Source organism: Seriola aureovittata, chromosome 10, assembly GCF_021018895.1.
Source record: "Seriola aureovittata isolate HTS-2021-v1 ecotype China chromosome 10, ASM2101889v1, whole genome shotgun sequence".
Taxonomy (NCBI): Eukaryota; Metazoa; Chordata; class Actinopteri; order Carangiformes; family Carangidae; genus Seriola; species Seriola aureovittata.
In genome coordinates, this window is record NC_079373.1 from 24642949 (window position 1) to 24662724 (window position 19776).

General features: G+C 41.3%; 1 protein-coding gene across 3 annotated transcripts in view; it reads right to left on the minus strand.

Moving 5' to 3' along the window:
- lrrk2 (leucine-rich repeat kinase 2) overlaps positions 1–18261 on the minus strand; it is a 35450-nt gene extending 17189 nt beyond the window's left edge. The window contains exons 1-19 of one of the 3 annotated variants that reach the window (XM_056386506.1): positions 17423–18261; positions 16028–16110; positions 15135–15244; positions 13768–13856; positions 12753–12887; positions 11153–11287; positions 8702–8833; positions 7642–7761; positions 7221–7381; positions 7059–7138; positions 6855–6961; positions 6590–6719; positions 6116–6240; positions 4360–4487; positions 2972–3116; positions 2505–2644; positions 1637–1765; positions 955–1125; positions 11–275 (exon numbers count right to left, since the gene is read on the minus strand). In XM_056386506.1, coding sequence (XP_056242481.1) covers positions 11–275; positions 955–1125; positions 1637–1765; positions 2505–2644; positions 2972–3116; positions 4360–4487; positions 6116–6240; positions 6590–6719; positions 6855–6961; positions 7059–7138; positions 7221–7381; positions 7642–7761; positions 8702–8833; positions 11153–11287; positions 12753–12887; positions 13768–13856; positions 15135–15244; positions 16028–16110; positions 17423–17558 — 2521 coding nt within the window. In that variant the 5' untranslated portion in view covers positions 17559–18261. Of the gene's footprint in view, positions 1–10; positions 276–954; positions 1126–1636; positions 1766–2504; positions 2645–2971; positions 3117–4359; positions 4488–6115; positions 6241–6589; positions 6720–6854; positions 6962–7058; positions 7139–7220; positions 7382–7641; positions 7762–8701; positions 8834–11152; positions 11288–12752; positions 12888–13767; positions 13857–15134; positions 15245–16027; positions 16114–17422 lie in introns of those variants that run through there. The other 2 variants (XM_056386505.1, XM_056386507.1) reach the window with 2 other exon arrangements.
- Positions 18262–19776: the final 1515 nt, after the last annotated feature.

The following is a 19776-nucleotide window of genomic DNA, read 5'->3' on the forward strand; positions in this document are numbered from 1 at the left end:
TCTTCCTCACCGCTGTTGCAACGTAGACTGTGCGCTCTTCCTCTTTCGGCCAGCAGGGGGCTGAGCCACGCAGCGTCCAGGCGCCCCAGCCTGAAGCCCCCCAAGCAGAGGGCGCTGTTGTTGAGGTCCAGACCCAGACGGCCCAGGAGCTGAATGACCGTGGGTCCGTCGCCGCGCTTCACGCTCACGACCAGAGCCCTGCGCAGATGCTGCTCGTGTGCGCCTCGGCCGAGCAGGAGCTCCACCAGCTCCAGAGGCCCGCCCCTTTCACACACCTGCAAACACAAAGGACATGATGGACTCGTTGATGGTTATTCTCATTACTGACGACTAGTTCAAAAGTTGAGGTCTGTCATTTGAAAAGTTTGGCCTCTTTTATTAAATAAAAATGAGAGTTTTGGTGGAAAACATATATTGACATGTAAAAATACCCATCACACATGACTGGGGCTTAAATTCATGTTTTCCAGATTTCCTGTTTTGTCTTACCAACTGTAAAGACACTTAAAACGTATTGTCAATCTATAAGATGAATTACCGCGTTGTGGTTGTATCCCTCCACCAACCAGCCAAGTTGCAGGAAATATGGTCACAACCTCCACTTCCTGAGTCTTAGCATTGAATAAATGGCAGAATTGTTTTCGTAGAACATTATGAAGTTGACCTTTGACCATTTGGATACAAAATGGTCAAAGGTCAACTTCACTTAATCACTTTATCCTTTTATTAGATTATCGTGTTAAATTGTGAAATAAGTAGTGTGCGATGTGATGTGAGTTGTAGCCGAAAACACATTAGGGTCACAGCGACCTTTGACCTTTGACCACCAATATATATAATCAGTTCATCCTCGAGTCCAAGTGAATGTTTGTGCCACATTTGAAGAAATTCCCTCACGGCGTTACTAAGACATTGCTTTCACGGACAACCCCAAAAGATTTTGTGACCTCTGACCTGGTAGATGAGAGACTCCGTCTTCGTCTTCCTGTTGATGTCGGCGCCCAGCTCGATCAGACACTCGGCCATCGTCGTGTCTCCGTCCTTGCATGCCTTTTCCAGCATGCTGTAGTGTAGCTCCGGGTCGCACCACATCTTAGACAGAGCGAGGCACACCGACCTCCGCAGCTGACAGCAGACACACGGGGGGGGGGGGGGTCAGGTCAGAGAAGGCTAATGAGGTCTTACACAACTCTCTGTGTTAAATTATGCTGAAGAGTCCAAATCTGTGGTCTACAAGTGGTGTCCTGCACACAGACATACAAAGGTTACAACGGGTGGATCTTTGGTGGCCCAACGTATCCCAAGATTCATTGCGCAAATAATACGGCAGCAACCAACGCCGACAGAGAGCCAGAGGATTAAAACTTTTATATGTAAGTATTGGGTTTCAGCTCAGTTCAGCAGCTAACGGTGCAACTGTTAGTCCTCTGAAGGATGCGGCCACGCTAGTGTCTCTGTGAGGCTGTTATTGAGGCTTTGAGCTAAATGTTAAACATTAGCTAATTAGGACTAAACACAAACAGCTGAGGCTGATGGGAATGTCATCAGTCTTTGCATATGTTTGGTCATAAACCAAAGCAGTGGATAATTTTCTTTTCATGGTAATGCATCCGATAGTTATGGAGGCCTGACTCACCGGGCTGTTGCTCTGGTCCGGAGTCTCATCCCTGAGGTGTTGGAAGATCCGCCTGTCAAAGTCTTCTCTCTGCAGTTCAGCAGCTGCTCCTGAACACGCATCAAGCATCCTCAGGGCCACCTGAAAACACTGAGGGACGCACGGAGCAGAGGCCGATCGTGAGAGTCCGAACCGGCAACATATCAACGGCGGTCAAGTCAGTTTTATTTATATAGCGCATAATCGCAAAACTTTACAATCTGCGCTGCATAAAACACCTGGTCAATGTCAAGTTGCTAAATGGATAAACACGACTTTGTGATGTAAACTTAATGCTGTTATGATACCTAGCCAACGATTAGAGGGACATTAGCTGCTGCATAAGGAGCAGTGTTTGTGTCGATCAAAGGAAATCTCCCCGCCGTTAATTTCTCTCCCGTCTGGGGTTTTCCCCCGGCCACTAGCTCACACTGCTCCGACTGAAGCTCTGTATCCAGACCACTACCAATCAGTCACATCAGCACTTTACATCACATGAGAGCTACTAGTTATAAGTGACAGAAAAGGTAGATAGTTATTAGTTATATATCTATTAGTTATCAGTCATACAGTGGGAACCATATGTAAGAACATTTTTCAATAAACACACCGTTCTTTCTGGAGCTGTACGGAGTGAGTCATCTGCTCTAGCAGACGCAGGTATTTGACAGTATTGATAAAGAGGCTTTACCTGCTGCCAACATAATCTTTAGGAGACAGGCATCGTCTTTACTTTCCCTCATCAGGAATATGTCCAAGATAGAGGGATGTGAATGTTATTTTGAGGCGATTGTTCCCACGTCCTCTAACTGCTGATTCTAGTTCTATCAAAAACGAGCGCTCAGGTCACCTTCAGGAGCATCTCGGAGTCTTCTCTGTACTGGATGAGGGAGACGACCACAACGGAGGCGAGAACAGGCACGATCATCCTGGACAGCTTCTTCTTGGTTACGAGGTAGTTGAGCAGGGTCAGGCCCCAGTAGTGTATCTCTGGAGTAAGTGAAAGCACAGTTTGTCTGGATTTTTTTTTCTAATTCAAGGTTTGTGCACAGCGTCTTTACCTGTCCTCTGGCAGTCAAAGGCAGTATGTTCAGATTTAATAAAGAATACAGCTTCTATTGCAGAAATAGATATAGGGAAAATCCCCGGACCTAACAATCATCCCCCGACATTCACTACAGCCGACGTTGTTCCAAACCTGCTTTTATAGGCTTTAATCTGGAGGGAGGGGATGTTGTGTTAACCACAACACAAACAATCACTGTATTGCCCTCAATGTAATAACAAAATCTAATTACTGACTTTTGTGTACTGTACCTCGTTCCTGTGGGAACATCTGTAGTGTATGCAGCACTGTGTCTATGGCCCCCTGTTGGCAGAGCAGGTCCACTGCACCGGAGCAGTCAGCCAGAGCAGACAGCACCTTCAGGCCACACCTCTGTATGATCGGGCTGCTGATGAACTGCACAGACGCACACAGCACCGAATGTCATCCTGGTTGTTATTGCATTGAGGAATACAGTCCTAACACTGAGCCTGCATCTTATGCAACATCTCTATAGTTATGTACTGGATGACAGGAATGTTCGGTTGTTGTTTTTGGAGCTGTTAGTAGAGCTGAACGGAGCGATGTGCGATACGAGCCACGATTTCAGTTGGGCTGGCCATTTCTGCATTTTATTTTCACTGGAAAAAAAAGTATAAAAATGACGGCGATGTGATTTTTTGTTGGAACTTGTAACAAACAAAACGTGCTGCTTCATGTCTGGAGAATATGATTTGCAGGCCGGAGCGTCTCTGTGGCACCAGCTCCTGCAATTTTGGATATCACACTTAGCCAATTTGCGATTTTGATAATATTAGGATTAATTGTGCAGCTGTAATTGTTAGTAAAAAAAAAAAAATGTAGGATTCAGTCTGTTAGAGCGTCCTTTTATCATCCAAGCACATACTGTAAATCACATCCTGTCAAACCTACAGCTACAGCAGCTGAAACCATCAAAGAGATTCATGGGATGGAAACACTGACTTACCTACTAAAGCTTAGACATACCAAGAAAGACAGAATGCCTTATTAGCTTTAGTCATTTGTTTAAACTAATTCTTTAAACTTAATTCTTTAAACTAAAGAATTGCTTTTGTGTGTCACATATCACATCAGTCAAATTATTTTTATCTCATTTTGGAACAAAAACTCTTTAGAGGGTAAAAAAAAAAAAGGTTGTTAAAAGTTGAAGATATTATGGTTAATTACTGGCTTGTTGCTTTCCTGCTGAAACTGTTTTTGTCAGTGTTCACTGTCCCACCCTCAGGCTGAGGATACCAACAGCCACCACAGAGGAAGAGAGAAAAAAACAAAACAAAAAACATGCACACCATTCATTCACCCCAGTAAGTATGGCAAATTCTTTTTAGCAATGTAATTACATCCCTCCGATGTTCTGGTTGCAGGACAAGCTACTGTATAATTTCTGCAATGAATGGATGAACTGTTGTTGAATTTATGTACTGACTGAGAACTATATGTCCGGCTGTATGTGTACGCTGCTTCTCTTTTTGAAGGGAAACAAATCACACTGTGTTTTCTGTGTTTTTCAAGCTCTGCCATCTTCTTGTTTTATATCAGGCCGGATTAACAGAAATAACCAGGATCAAAAGAAAAGTTCGACTCTGAGAATAGATGGATGAGGATGAGAGAGCGGTACCCTGTTGAGAACCTCCAGGTAGAGGGTGTGAGCTCCTTCCACCACACACTGGTTCTTCAGGACCTTCAGCGACACGTCGGCCATGTCGGGATCTGCGACCGAGGTGCCGTGCTCCCTTAAGCTCCTGTCTGGGAATTCACACACAGCAGGGAGACAAGTGAAGACAAAGAGGCAAGTAAACAGACACACACACACACACACACACACACACACACACACACACACACACACACACACACACACCCACACACACACACACACATGACTGCCTCTTTTGTCAATCACTAATCTAATCAGGACTGTTACTATTGAAATGTGGGAGCAGGGACAGACACATCCTATAACTTCATTTGGATAGAAATTAAAACACAAACAAACCGCTGCACTTAACCAGCTAAAACTGAATGTATTCAGCTGCTCTGCCATACATCATGATCTGTATCCATCTGTGTTTGGGAGGCTTGTCTTGCGATACGCTCACCAGATGGACTGTGATGCCGGATACTGTACACGGACACATGCACTCATTCCTGACCTTCTTCAAAACTAGCCGGAATGATCAGACCCTGATAAGGGTTAAATAATTGTATTCGGAGCTGTTCCCCTAAGAGTCGATTGCTGGGATTGCAATTCAATTCCTTATTAAAGCTGCATAAATTGATTTTCTGTCTGTTTGGAGGCGGGAGATTCCACAGTCAACGTTTTAGGGGTCAACAGGGTCAGAACAGGTTGAGGTCAACAGTCCAGAAGTCTAGCAAATACTCTAATTGCATACTATTGCAGAGCACAATTAGCATTCATCTAGAGTTGTATTTCAGCCACTTGATGAATTTAAGTCTAATATTAACTCTGTTCTGGTCTCCAAAATCCAAATCTGGAGTAAGATGTCTGTTTCTTTTGCAGCTAATGTTCCTCACCAGCTAGTCGTTACCGTTGTCTGTCTCCTGTCTGTTGTTGGCCAGGTGTCACGCAGTCGCTTTATTAGAGCTTTCTTGCTAAAAACAGCTGCCTGCCGCTGGAGACGATGAGACTGAACCATGCGGTAAATGTTCTGTAAAAACCAAACTATGAGCTGCAAAAGGCTGAAAAGCACGAGCAGAAATAGCTGCCGAGGAGGAACTAAAACTTTAACAACCTAAAAAAGGAAAAGAGCAAAGAACTAATATTCCTGAGCATTTCAAATTCACACTTACTCACATGTCCATTCTTATTCAACTCGTCAATTTTCTTCCTCCCAAATTTCTCACTTGCAGACGTCAATTTTCAATAAGATTTAGAGGTATCAAATTATGGAATGGCTTTGTCCATTTGGCAAAGAAAGTGCTTAAAAGATCATTTAACTGCTTTTATAACGTTTATAACGTATTAATGTCTTAATTGTTTTGCTCATATTGCACACACATTCCATTCCCACATTTTCTGCTCTTATTTTGATATTATTTATATTATTGCTGTTAATTTTTATTATATTTATCTTTTGAATCTGTTAGTTTCTCATAATTTTTATGTAGTCACGTTATTTCCTTTTATGTTTATTTTGTATTTTTATTTTTACTTGTTGTTTTGCTTAGGTTGAGGCTTTAAACAAGCCCACTGGGCTTTCTGCCTCCCCCTGCGCTGTGTGCTATTTGTTTTCTTTGTCATTTTCTGTGTATTTCAAATTGTGCAAAAATAAATAAAACTAAAGCTAAAAACTAAACTAAACATTTGATTTGGAGGTAAACACTAGATGTTGACAAAAGAGACCTGAACGTACCTGGGCAGAGGAAGACCAGACTGGCCTGAAGAGCCTCCAGCTGAACCTCCGGCTGGAAGTTGTGGACCTTCATGGTGCTGAGGATCTGACTCATGGCCATGTTTAAGTCATCCAGACTGGCTGACCTGCAGACACACGGGGGGGGGGGGGGGGGGGGGGGGGAGGTTCACCATTTTTCACGTCTGTCTTAGAACAACAGTCAGGTGCCCATAAGAATATTGAAATAGGTTTGTTTTGCTGTAATCTTCTTGTTCACAACGGCCAGTGAGAGATTCTTTCCCAAAGCGATTTCAGTGGAAGTGACAGGAGACAAAATCACACGCAGGATTTTCTCTGTACAAAATGATATACGAGGTTTCTGCCACCTGAGTTAGACAGGTACAACTGTTGTCATGGAAACACTGCCTCATCTATTCCTGTTATTTTTCTAAAAACAACACAGACGCATTGTATTGAATGCGTGTTGGTGCTCACCTTCCCTGGAAGAGTAGTTTGAGCAGTTTGCAGGCGCTGATGGAAACTTCTGCTGAGGCTGAGTGTCTCTTCATCATCTCTACCAGGTTGACGTGGAGGCCGCTGGACAGCAGCAGAGAACGCATTTTACCTGCGGCCGAAGAGGACGTTTTACTGAAGAGGCCACCAACACACTGCTGTATCTATAAAGTGCTGAAGCTATTAGCATCATTGGAAAAGTGGGGTTGGATAAATTCGGTGCTAATCTGTACTGCTGAGGACTCACCGTTGTGAGTAATGAGTGTGGCAATAGCACTGGTAGCAGCTTTAAAGACGCTGGGAGAGGAGGAGTGGAGCAGCATGGCCGCCATCAACTGTCTGTGAACCGGAGTCCTGCAAAACAAACACACAATACACAACAATAAGCATTACATTCTCTCACTGGCTGGACAGGAAGATGTGTGTGATGTCTCATTGTGTCAGTGCGTACCGCTCATCCTGCTCGTCTTCTGATTGGTGGACTGCAGCGCCGTGCAGTAACAGATTGTGAATGGCCCAGCTCGCAGCTTCCTGCGGGTTCACACAAGGCAGAGGCGTTGATTAGTGGAGTTCTACCCGGTTAAATATTTGCCGTGGAAGGAGTTGGACTGACCTGAACCGCTGGCTCAGCAGCGTGGAGCTCCAGTGCCGCACAGCAGGCCTCCATCCAGCCCAGGCCCATGTCCTCCACCTCCTCTTTACCCCTGTTCTCCTCCGCCTCTCCTTCCTCCAGACCTTGCTCGGCCACCGCTTTGTTCTGCACGATGGTTGCAGCTGACGGGAGGAGAACATACAGCGTAATTACATCAAGTCAATCGGCGTCACTCTTTTTTGAGTGAGAATCTTTTTTGTGGATAACACTGCTATGTGTCGTTGATGAGGTCAAGCTGTTGTTCTCCAGAACTAATCCATCTGCGTGGACATAAATAAATGAGTTAAATATAGTGTGCGTCTATGAGTGAGTGTGTGTGTGTGTGTGTGTGTGTGTGTGTGTGTGTGTGTGTGTGTGTGTGTGTGTGTGTGTGTGTCCTCACTGAGGTCGGCCAGGCAGGAGAGAGCGGCTGCTTGCAGCGCGGCGTTGTTGGGGAAAGTCTGACAGGCTCTCACTGCAACTCTCTGGACGCCGTTCAGCACCAGGATGTTGTAGTAACTCTCTAGACGATGACACATGCAGATATCTCTATTGATTATCAAATCCCAATCTGTCGACTGTCAATGAGACACATTAGGTTATCAGAATGAATGAAATCCAAACACCACTGCGCTGATAGTGAGGATTGATTGGTTTCCCAAACAGTGTTATCGCTATCGACCGTCAGCAAGTGAGACGATACTCCAGAGTTAATTATTAACAGCACATCTACTCTGCCCGCTGAACGTTCACTAGGATTTAGTTAATGACTGAAATATGCAAACAAAACATATTCTGATTTCCAAACAGGATAAACTCCAGTCCAGACTGTATTTAGTATTTGGACAGTTACATATCTTTTTGTTCTTCAGGCTCTGAGCTTCAGCACATTCAATTTGAAATAAAAACAATGGAGACTACATTAAAGTGCCAAGTCTCAGCTTTGATTTGAGATCGTCTACATCAAAATAGAAAGAACTGTGTGGGAGATGAAAACCTGAAGACATCATCGGATTATTTTTAGATGATTGTAAGATATTACCAATTGTGTTGTCTGCTTTGTGTTGTATTTGCTATTGAGTGTTTTAATTACATTATGCATGTAAAAGCCCAACTAGGGACAGGAACAGAAAGTTAACAATGGCTATGAACTCTTTGTGCAACACATTAGTTTAAAACTACGTTAAATTGCCTTGTTCCTAACAAATAAATAAATAAACTAAAAAAAATAAATAAATAAACTAGACTAACATATATAATATATAAATTAAATTGTCATGCCACTGAGAAGACGCACTAAATTCCGTAGTACAGCTGTGTAACAAGAAATAAAGACTCTTCTTCCCAGTCTCATTTTGGGAACTTATATCTCACATTTAACACTTCAATTTATCAACGAATAAAACCAACTGGAAAAAAAAATAATAAAAAAAGACTATTCTCTGTTGAAATCTGGGCCTGACCTGATGTAAACCTCATGAACAGGCAGCAGGCCGTCTCCTGCAGCTCCTCCACGTCGGGGAAGGCGTCCATGGCGGCGATGATCACGCTGTAGCACCGGGCGCCTCCTGACATCAGTATCTCCACGTTACTGCCTGCGGGAGAAAAGCTCGTAAACTCAAAACAGAAGTATGAACCGGATTCGTCTGCTTTTTTGAATTTCAAATTTTCATCTTGATGTTCTGGTTGGGGATTTAATTTCATTTTAGTTGGCAATCAAAGTATATGCTGCTCGATAATACACAATAAATATATTTTTTTTAAAAAAGCATTGTTTGAACAGCATGGGTAATATAATAAGAGCTGATTAGCAGTCGAAGATAAAAATCTTTTCAACTGCCAAACAAAGAATCAGCCAATACAAGGAAATAAAACAGGAGGTCAGAAAAAGTCCTTCGCAAATGAATGAGAGCGTTATCTCCAAATAGCCTGGAATCCCCCATGACCGTAACAAATCGCACATCTGTGAAGATTAATGTGGAAAAAAATGTTCATGACTGAAACTCGTCCACTTTTGTCCTGTGCACTTTTTTTTTTTTTCATGTTCAGCTCCACTTTTCACGCAAGAATCATCCAGATAATTAGAATTTAAGCGTAGAGCTACGTCTCAGTTGGTTCGTGGGTACATTTCTTATCTTCATCTTGTTAATTTCCTGAAGCAAAAGAGTAACATGTCAGCCGGCGCTTTTTTGGAGAAAATGGATGACACAATATTGCGTAAGTGTGTCAAACTTTGGAATTGGATAAAAAATCCTATTATATAATAGAGCATTAAAAGACTGTGCTCCCACATCAAAACACATGAGCCACAAACAGTGATTTTGCTTCTTTCTGCACGACACAAGGGGATGCAGTACACCTGTGTCGGTGAATATGACAGGTGTCAAAGTAAGAAGATATTGCTGTGCAAAAATGATAACAAGACTGTGTGTTTAAGGGTATTTATAAAACATAATCACATAATACGTCTTCCAGGAGGCAGAGATGAGTTTATTCCTCAGCTGTAAAACATGTTTGTTAAATACTATTACCTTATCTGTGTCAAACTCTATAGTATCTATATTTTCAATATCAAATCTCCACATATGTTAACAGAACAACCCTATGATTGTTTGTTTTTTATTTGTTTATGTTCTCTATTTAAATTATTTGTTATATTTCTTCATCTACACGATGATTACACAGTTTTTTAAAAAGATCCCGATATTTCACGCGTTTCCGGTTTTTCATTTGAAGTGTTGATCCATGAGAAGATCTATTTGTGGCTTTAAGAACCAAAAACCATCTCAGTGTAGTTTTACATCTCCTCTCTCAGGCTTCTCTCTGGAGCTCTAGTAACAACAGGTCAGCGAGCCAATCAGAAGAGAGGAGGCTCTGAACCTCTCTTCTGGTTGGCTGAATAAAAATATAGCAGATTTCAGGTAAACACGGGAAACTAAAACCTGCAAAGTTGGATGGTGGGTCCAGGTGGGCGGGGCTTGAGGCATGGCTGAGGATGGTGACTGCTTTGTTGTGACATCACAAAGTTACAGAAGTCCTGACGGCTGGTTTCAAGGCTCAGTTTGAGACCTTGAAAATATTATCAGATTAATTCAATTAAATTTTTCATTTCAGTGTCCTTATGTTACATTGGAAATAATGGCCTGTAATTTTGTGTGAATAAAAATTAATTTGGGGGAAATTTTTTTTTTTACCAAAATCTGCCCTGACCTTTTCACATACTTAGATAAACAACAGCTTTCTGTTTGACAACGTTCTTTCTGATAACGGCAGAAGAATGAAATTCTGGTAATATGAGGACTTGCGGAGGCTTCCTGCTGTCTGATAATTACATTTGCTGTTCCAAAAAATTAAAAAAAAAAATTTCATAGAAATGTTGGAAGACTCAATTATCTGTTTCATAACTATATATTTGGAAAGCAAATAGAAATAGTATCCACTCTGTCTTCCTCACCATGGGGGGAATTTCCACAAAGATTTGACGGGTTTTCAACAAAACCCACTTTCCTGACCCACAAACAGCTGCTCTTACGCAGCAGCAGCACAACGTCACATGTGTTTACTGGTGTCTAATTTGATTTACATCAAGACGTCACAGTGACATCACAACGACACTGGGCTAGAAATAGACAGTGTGAAATAAAGAAAGGCTAGAAATAGACTGTTTGAAATAAAGAAAGAAGAGTTGATGATTAATGTGCTTCCTTCAGGTTCGTTCTGTACTACCGCGTCCCGTGTTGTAACACATCAACCATTACGTTAGTAAAGTGAAAGCACACATTCCTCTCCACATAAACACTCAGTCTATCCATTGGTATCAGCCCTTTCAATCATGTAGTAAAGTTAGTGCTCCAGTTCCTTTTCTTTCCCTCACAGTTCTCATGAAACACTGTTGTGGCGTAACGAGGTCGTACCGGGGCGAGCCAGTGGCAGCAGCACTTTCATGGCCTGCAGCAGCAGCTCGGAGCTGTCCGGGAACCTCTGGAGCGCCGCCAACACCACGACGTGGTCCCGGTTCTCCACAAACTCCATGAGGTGGTCATCGCTCACTGGAAACACACGAGAAATATAATCAGCTACTAAAAACACAAGCACACAGGAAAATGCTGAGTTTAAGTGCAGCTGAGGAACTTCAGGTAAGACAAATGAGTCTGAGTCGAATCTGATGACACTCTGACAGCACTCATCAGCTCCTTCAGCGGGGTCTATAATCAGGAAGGTTCTCCGAAAGGCCAGATCCATGCTGGACTGCACAAATCACCCTCTTCACTCTGAGTTCGAAGCCCTTCTCTCAGGCCGAAGATTCAGAGTTCCCCGGTTCAGGTTCAATAGATCTAAAAACTCCTTCCCCCCTGTGTGAAATAAAACCCGGCTAAATATACGTGTGCATTGTCACTTTATAGTGAGTTGTGTTTTTAGGGTCTGATCTTCTAGTTGCGTTCTGTGGTTTTAATAGTGTTGTGTGTTTTATTGGAAAGGTATATTGTTGCACTTGTGTTGTTTCTTATCTTTCATCTGACTGCAATTTCAGTTTCCCTTCTTGGGATAATAAAATGAATCTAAATCTGATCTGAGTCCCAGGTCTTTCCTTCCTGCTGTTGTCAGACTGTATAAAAAATACAGCACTCAAAAACAGACGAACTCACCATGTGCAATGATTAAAATACCAGCTGTGCAGTATTTCTTACCTGCTATTTTTTGCTATATTTAAATATATGATTTGTACATATTCTATTATTATCATTATTATTCTTAGTATTTGACAGTGACATTTTGCAGTTTCTTTCTACCATCCACTGCAAACTTCCCCGCTCATAAAGGACTATCTTATCTTATCTCTTATCTGACGTTGTGGAGCCGAGCCTGACAAAATGTCTTCATTCAAAATACCAACCCACAGATAAATAAACCACATTCCACTAGAACAAGCCCCAGAACAAACTCTATAAGTTCTTAACACTACTGGTAAGAAACAAGTAATAGCAAAGCTCACAGGAATCCAAGCACAGCTACAGGCTGCTAGGCTAGTGTAGTATGTTTACTAGAATAATAAAAGTCAGGTTAGTAATATGTAATTGAGTTTAAGTCATTGCTTTAAAAAGCTTCTGTGCTGCTGCTCTGATGATACAGAGCCAGACACTCTGCTGCAGGATACCTGTGGTTGAATGTTCTGATAAAGAGAGTGTGTATTGCTCTGCACACTTTGGCTCTGGATGAATACTGGACTGTACTGTGTGATGCTTACTGCTGTGGACAATCCAACATATGTTTCTACTGTACTTGTACTTGTAAACATATAGCTTACACACCATATACCCTTTCTGTTTATATTCCCCATTGTAAATACGTTTCCGTTTATCGCCACTTGTTATTATTACTGTAATATTGTTATAATTATAATTGTTCTATTTTATCTTATTTTCTTACTTCTATTGGTATCTGTCTATCTTGAATGTATGGGATTAATAAAGCGTTATAATGGTATACAGGAGGTCACAGTGTGTGTCTGCCCACCGCTCTCCAGGAGGACCTGCAGAGCTCTGCAGCCTTGGAGCTGCACTTCTTCACTGGTCGGGAACGTCTTCATCGCGTGCACCACCAGGCCGAACACATCCTCCTCCTCCTCCAGCACCAGCAGAGGAATCATGTCTACACAGCCACGAATAAAACAAGCTTTAAATCAGTGATCGATTCCTCCCAACCAGGGTCGCGAATAAATTTATATTTATTTAAGCACAATATATCCACAAACCATTTTGTCACCTATGGATTAACTATAATGTTATCTCCAAACTTTCAGTTTCACAATAAGTCATGAATATCTTTTCTTAAAAAAAAAAAAGAAAAAAGAAAAAGTTCTTCAGTGTCAGAAGCAGAAAGTCTTTGATGGTGCAGCCACTGACTGTAATTGCACTTTCACGGACAAATCAAAGCAGTTTTCAGACCATATGATGCCATTGACCCTCCGCCTTTCCCAGAATCTTCTTATCATATCACCCATCATGATTTTGATATAACAGATCATTACACATGAAATAAGACATAAGCAGAACCAAAGAGCTCGTTTAAGGAACAAGGAGGAAATGCTGTTCTAGGAATCAAGTAGAAATAGACAGTGAGTTTTTCTTTGAAAGGGGGATGGCAGATGTGTAACATACTGTCACATCAACAGATTTACAGTCAGATAAATACATGGGGTCTGCAGTTCATGGATGTTTAATAGACAGTTTTTTTTTCACATTTTCACTCTTCATCCTTCCTAAAAGGTTTTGTGATTAATTCAGTTTCAAGTTTCTTTTTTTTTTATCGGTTTGATGACATCACTGCATCCAAACATTAACCTTTCTGTGGCTTTGTTATGCCGATTAACTTTTTCTATCAGACGTAGAATCACCATTAAAATCCCAAATTGTGACCCGGGCTTCAGCTTGAAGAGTATCGAATTGACTTTCTGCTTTCTAGTGCATAACGCGTGTAGCCCGACTAACGCCCCGATGTGTTGTAACATGTCCGCTGTGTAATCGTGTACCTGATCTGAGCAGGAGCGCCAGGGCACGTAGTCCCACCATGGTCACTCTGCAGTCTGCGCTGTACTGAGACAGCACCTTCAGGATCTGCCTGGAAAACACATCAGCACAGGAAAAACCTCAACCTGGGCAGGACGAAGGGATTTATTCTACTGTCTTTATGCAAGGGGCTAAGTTCTGCAAACTTAAAGATTCATTTTCATTTTTACATTGTTTTAAACTAGATTCTGGATTGGTGACCTGCAGCAGAAATGGGGGGAGGGAGCCAGCCTTAATCAAAAACTGGACAAGAAAGTGCCCATAGGAAATAAAATTACAAGTAAAACTGACATTACGTGACACTGCGATATGACACAAACCTGGTTACTTATAACAAACAGGAAGTGAAAACCAAAGTGAAAAAGATCCAGAATAAATAGAAATATGTATTTAGAACTTGGTCGCCTGAAAGATAAAATCTATAAACTAGAGGGAAAAAATGTCTCAAACTCAACTGCATATCATTAGAGAGAAAAGAATAACGCGTGCACAGATCACATGTGGAACAAATCTGAAAACTCTTGTATCAATGTCTCTACATAAAGCTGTGGTGCATATTCAGAGAAATTCTGGTCATAAAACATGAATGAAATACTCAACATTATATAATTCTTTAAACTGTGGAAGTTATTCACAAAATGTGTATGTGTATCAAGATACTGTTTATGGTTCTGACAGTGATGAGAGAGTGACATAAACGTCATGGCTTGTTTTGAACATGAATGCTGTGTAATCTATAGTACATTGATGTGATAATGTTGTGTACTTCCATGAAACATGAGCTGTTAGGGTTTTTGTGACAAGAGAATATTCATTCATTAAAGGTCCCATATTATATAAAGTGAGATTTCCATGTGTTGTTTGATTATAAAGCAGGTCTAGCTTCTATATTAACACTGTGAAAGTATCAAAGCGCTCAGTCCACAGGGAGATACACACAGCCTGTACTCAGAAACTGAGCCTTAAAACCAGCCGTCAGGACTTTTGTAACTTTGTGATGTCACAATGAAACAGTCACCACTCTCAGCCATGCTACAAGCCCAGCCTACCTGGACCCACCATCCCACCTTGCAGGATTTGGTTTTTCTCTGAGCATATTTTTATTCAATCACTCAGAAACCAGTCAGCCAATCAGAGGAGAGGCTTAGAGCCTCCTCTCTTCTGATTGGTTCACTCACCTGTTGTTGCTAGAGCTCCAGAGAGAAGAGATGTAAAACTATATTGAGATGGTTTTTGGTTCTTAAAACCACAAATATATGGATCAACACTTCAAATAAAAATATGGGACCTTTAATGCACACAATAAGTACATGTGTATGTTTTTACTTACTGGTGCACTCCCAGTACCTCCCACTCCTTGGCTGCCTGCAGAGGTCTCGTTAGCTGGTCCAGCGTATCGGGGCATATTTCAATCAGCCGACACAGCAGTGACCAGCCCACCTGTGGCAAGAAGATCACACCGTCACACACATCAACATAAATATAAATCAAAATAAATAAAAAATATGTTTGAGACAGAATCCCACATGTGTGCACTTTAAATGACAAAGACAAGCATGAGAAGACTTAAGTTTTATCCATGAAACGACTCTGTTATGACTAAACCTGTACACGAGTCTCACAGTCGTGCTGTAATCGACCTCCTCTGATAAGCTGCAGTGCAGAGGAGTCATGAGATGCCATAAACTTGCTGGATGAGGCGCAGGCCTGTCAGCTGTGAGCGACTGTAACTACACAGAGCAGGGGATGCTGCTGTTCACACTCAAACGCCTCTGAGTCTAGTTCAAGGTGGCAAATATTTCTGTTTCCTTTCAGCAGCATGGAAAACTGATGTGAGGATGTTTGTAGAGCTGCAGCTATTAGTCAATGAATCAATTAGTCAATCAGCAAAAAGTGAATCAGCACCTATTTTGACAAACAAATAATCATTTTAGTTTGTCTCTTAAATGTGAGGATTTAAGGTTTTACTTGCCATACATCATTGTAAACTGAATATCTTTGTGTTTTGACATTTGAAGATGTCACCTTGGACTCTGGGAACTTATACTGAGCTTTTCTGACATGTTTAGCCATAATGAATCTAAAACATAATTAGCATATTAATCAATAACGCATTTGCCACTGAAAAAAGTGTGTTGAAAGCGACCACATGAAGTTTGTTCCCTTTGTTTAGGAAGACTGTCACAACCAAAGGATTGTGGGGTTTCTGACGTCTCGTATCACCTGCTGGACTCCTCTGCTGCTGATGTAGGACGACAGCATCACCATGAGAGGGACATGGACATCTTTGTCTTCGAACAGTTCAGCTGCTGCAACAAACAACAACAGATGAGAAGACATGATGTCACAGGTTCGCTTTGAAGCAAGGGGACGCAGCTTTTCACACTAATTTCTATCTTTATAAGACGGCTCGGAAAACAGTCTAGAAATAACAAAGGTCCCATTATGACGCTGCAAGTCTAGGTGTCTTTGTTCATTTGCAAAGGCGACAATCACAGCAGTGATGAAAACATATGGAATTTAAATTATGGGCAAGTGAAATGACAAATCTAAAGAAATACCACCATATAAAAATACTTTATTGCAAGTATTATTGATAAATCTAACACTGTCTCAGTTAAATCATTAATCAATTAGTCTATAAAATGTCAGAAATAGTGAAAAATGCCCATCACAACTTCATAAATCCAAATGTTTTGTCTGACCAACATCAAGAACATGAAGATATTACACATTATCAAACATGAAAGATAAACAAAGAAAATCCTAACATTTTAGAAGCAGCAGGAAAATTTCCTTTTTGCTCAGAAAATGATAAAATTGTTGACTAATTGATAAATTAACTAATTGCATTGGCCCTGATTTCAAGTCCTGCATTCAAGATTTCAATTACAATACAGTACAATAAGCAAAAAAGTGTACTTGAGTACTAAAAGTAAACTAAGCACTACGATAAGTTGTTTCAATTACGCAAACCAAACTACAGCAATGCATCACTTTCTCTGTCTCATATCTTTATAATACATAACTAGCTGCTACACGTATGAGCTGAATGTAGTGCAGTAAAAGCGAAAGTATAAAACTGCACAAACTTTAAACAGTAAAAGTCCCATAAATATGTTTAAACTCCAAAACCAAACCAAATCTAGAAAATAGTTATTACATATAAAAAACAATTAATTTGTAGTACTTCTGGTGCTTGTACTTTACTTGAGTATTTCCATGTTTTGCTAACTTTTGCTCTTTTTTCTTTGTTCCCTCTTTTATATGTTCTGAAAGTTATTTTACATTCAAAACATGCACTATGATCAGTTTATAAAATATGATGCATGGTTATAGATAAAACTCCCCTATAATATATGAAGTAGTTAAAATCAGCTCAACTTAGAAGCTGCATGCACACTGAGCCACTAGTTATAATAACAATAATAGTGTTTTTAATTTGAATGCAGGACTTTGAGTATTTTTATACAGTGATATTATTACTTTTATTAAAGTAAAAGGTCCGACAGCTTCTCCCACCAATGCTCCTGTTTCAAAACACATTGCCAAAGGAAACTGTGCCTGTTTATGAGCAGCAGCATGATGATGCACATGCGGGAACAATGTGTTTCCTACCATAGTCCGTGTGTGCCAGGAAAAGCAGATCCTGGATGATCTGGATCAGTGTGCACAGCTGTCTGTCTTCTTGAGGGGTCCTCAGCCTCACCAGAAGTTTCCTCAGCCTTTCCTCCAATTCCTCCTTGTTAACCATGATCTTTGAAATACTGTTTTCCAGTTGATGACTTGACCTGCATTTAGGTCAAATCAGTGCAGTCCCTCCCAAACGACAAATGGCTTCGAGCGGCCGCACTGCAGCAGCAGCGGCGGCTGCTGCTGCGGGAAAGAAACGAGTGAAATCCTACTGTATCCACGGATCATTACATCACTTTAGTAAAAGTTGTGTTGCATAATATTATATTAGCTACAATGCAGCTAAGTGACTGTCACGACTGAGGAAGCTGTCAGTGTCGCAGAGTTTCGGTTCCGACATTGACATCACCGTAACAACGTAACTTTCCTCTGCCTCAGAAACATGATCCTCTTTCTGGAGTCGGAGACTTTCTGTTGTTTCTGTGGGGAATCCAGCGGCTTGTGTCCGCCAGACGTGTTCCTCCTTCCTCGATGTCACACATCATATGACTCCGGCCAGAAAAACTTCCCGTTTGTTGAAGACTAAACTGGAAATAGACACTGAGCTGCGCGGCGCGGCGCGGAGGGGCGGAGATGGAGGAGGAGGAGGAGGAGGGGGCTAACAGCTAGCTTGTTTCAGTCAAACTGTAGCTGCCAGATTATTGCACAGAAAATGCTTTTAACTCATATTAAACTGGCTGTGAGAGACAGCTACACTTTTAGGATCCGTCATCTCCTTAAACTGCCTCCCCACCGCGGTGTCCGGTGTCGGCCGTTGGTTTAGCGAGCTGGACTCTTGGCACTGATTTGCGCCGTATTTCATTAAAAACTTCCGCATTGTCGTGTTTGTTTGGGAATTGCCAATCGTACTTCCCCCGTAGAGCAAATACTAAAACATCTTCCAACTTGTTGTTAGACATTTGTTTATTCGGCATACAAAGCTGGGACTAATTACACAACACTCAACTTTTTCTGTCTTATTCTGCAATCGCCAAAATCATATTACTGCGCATCTAGCGGTGTAACTACGGTACTTACACTGGGAGCATCATGTAGACCGCGTGTACTGTATATACAACTATACAATCAAATAAATCTGACTAGTATGTGTTGTACTTAAGATTTTTGGTGTTTTTTTTTATTTTATTTTGTTTTTCTTATGTTTGCTATATATTTATAAATAAAATAAACAGTGGTGAGGCAACTCAAAGACAGTGGAAAAGGAACAGCTTCTGTGTCACATGCAAAGCACTAAACTAAAATTCTGTGTGACACTGAGGTTACAAGTAGAATTTAAATTGAGGTGTGAAAACAGGATCAAAATACTTGTAACCTTCATACACTTGCAGATTTATGACAGCAAGGGGATACAGCATGGCAAATGTATGGGCCTTGGCAGGCTATAGCAGCATGAGGAAGGGATGACGACATCACAAAGGCAGACTCAGAAAATAAGGTTTATTGCCTGGTAGGTTTTCACTTACAAGATATGTGACTTGGTGTAGCATCCAATTAATGTATTCATAGGAAATAAAAAAGTAAAATACTACTAGTCAAAATATCCATATGTAAAAATAATACCACACAACTATGTACAAAGGTGTTTTAGACAAAACTCCTGCTGGGCAAGATGTGCAAAAGGTATTGATTAGAGGATGTGCAGAAGATCACAGTATAGACAATATCTGTCATGTGCAGGGATAATACCTCAAGGTGTTGATGTAATGTGGTTGATTGCTGAGGCCGGATGCAGAAGAAAAGGCTGGTGCTGGTCCATCATTGGTGATGATTAGACTGGACTTCTGGTCCTGATACAGACAAACATGTGATAGGACAATTCCTTTAGATCAAACAAGTTCTTTATATTCAAACATGTTAGATCTGTTGTGCGAGTATAATAAATTGTGAGCAGAGATGTGAATATGCACCACCTGAAATGTTTTCTATCGGTACGGTTTGTCAGTCATTGCACTGATTATACTTTTAGTTAAAGAGCCAACATGATGCTACTCACCAGGCTAACAGGAAAGTTGCGAGCTCGGCATCAAACCGCATCTCTTTCCTTTCAGGAGCCGTCTCCAGCGGCGGGAAGCCATACCGAGATTTACTCGTGTTGCTTTTTTTCCTTTGCTGTTAAACGTGGTTTCTTGTCGGGAGCGGTCCTGCAGGATACAGATAAATATTACGTTTTAGGAGGTTCCGCCATACCTGCGTTTCTGTGATGCTAATGTCAAGCTCTGCCGGAAGTTGTTCTTCTTCGTGGGACTGAGGGCAGACTTGACGTTCCACTGACTCACAGC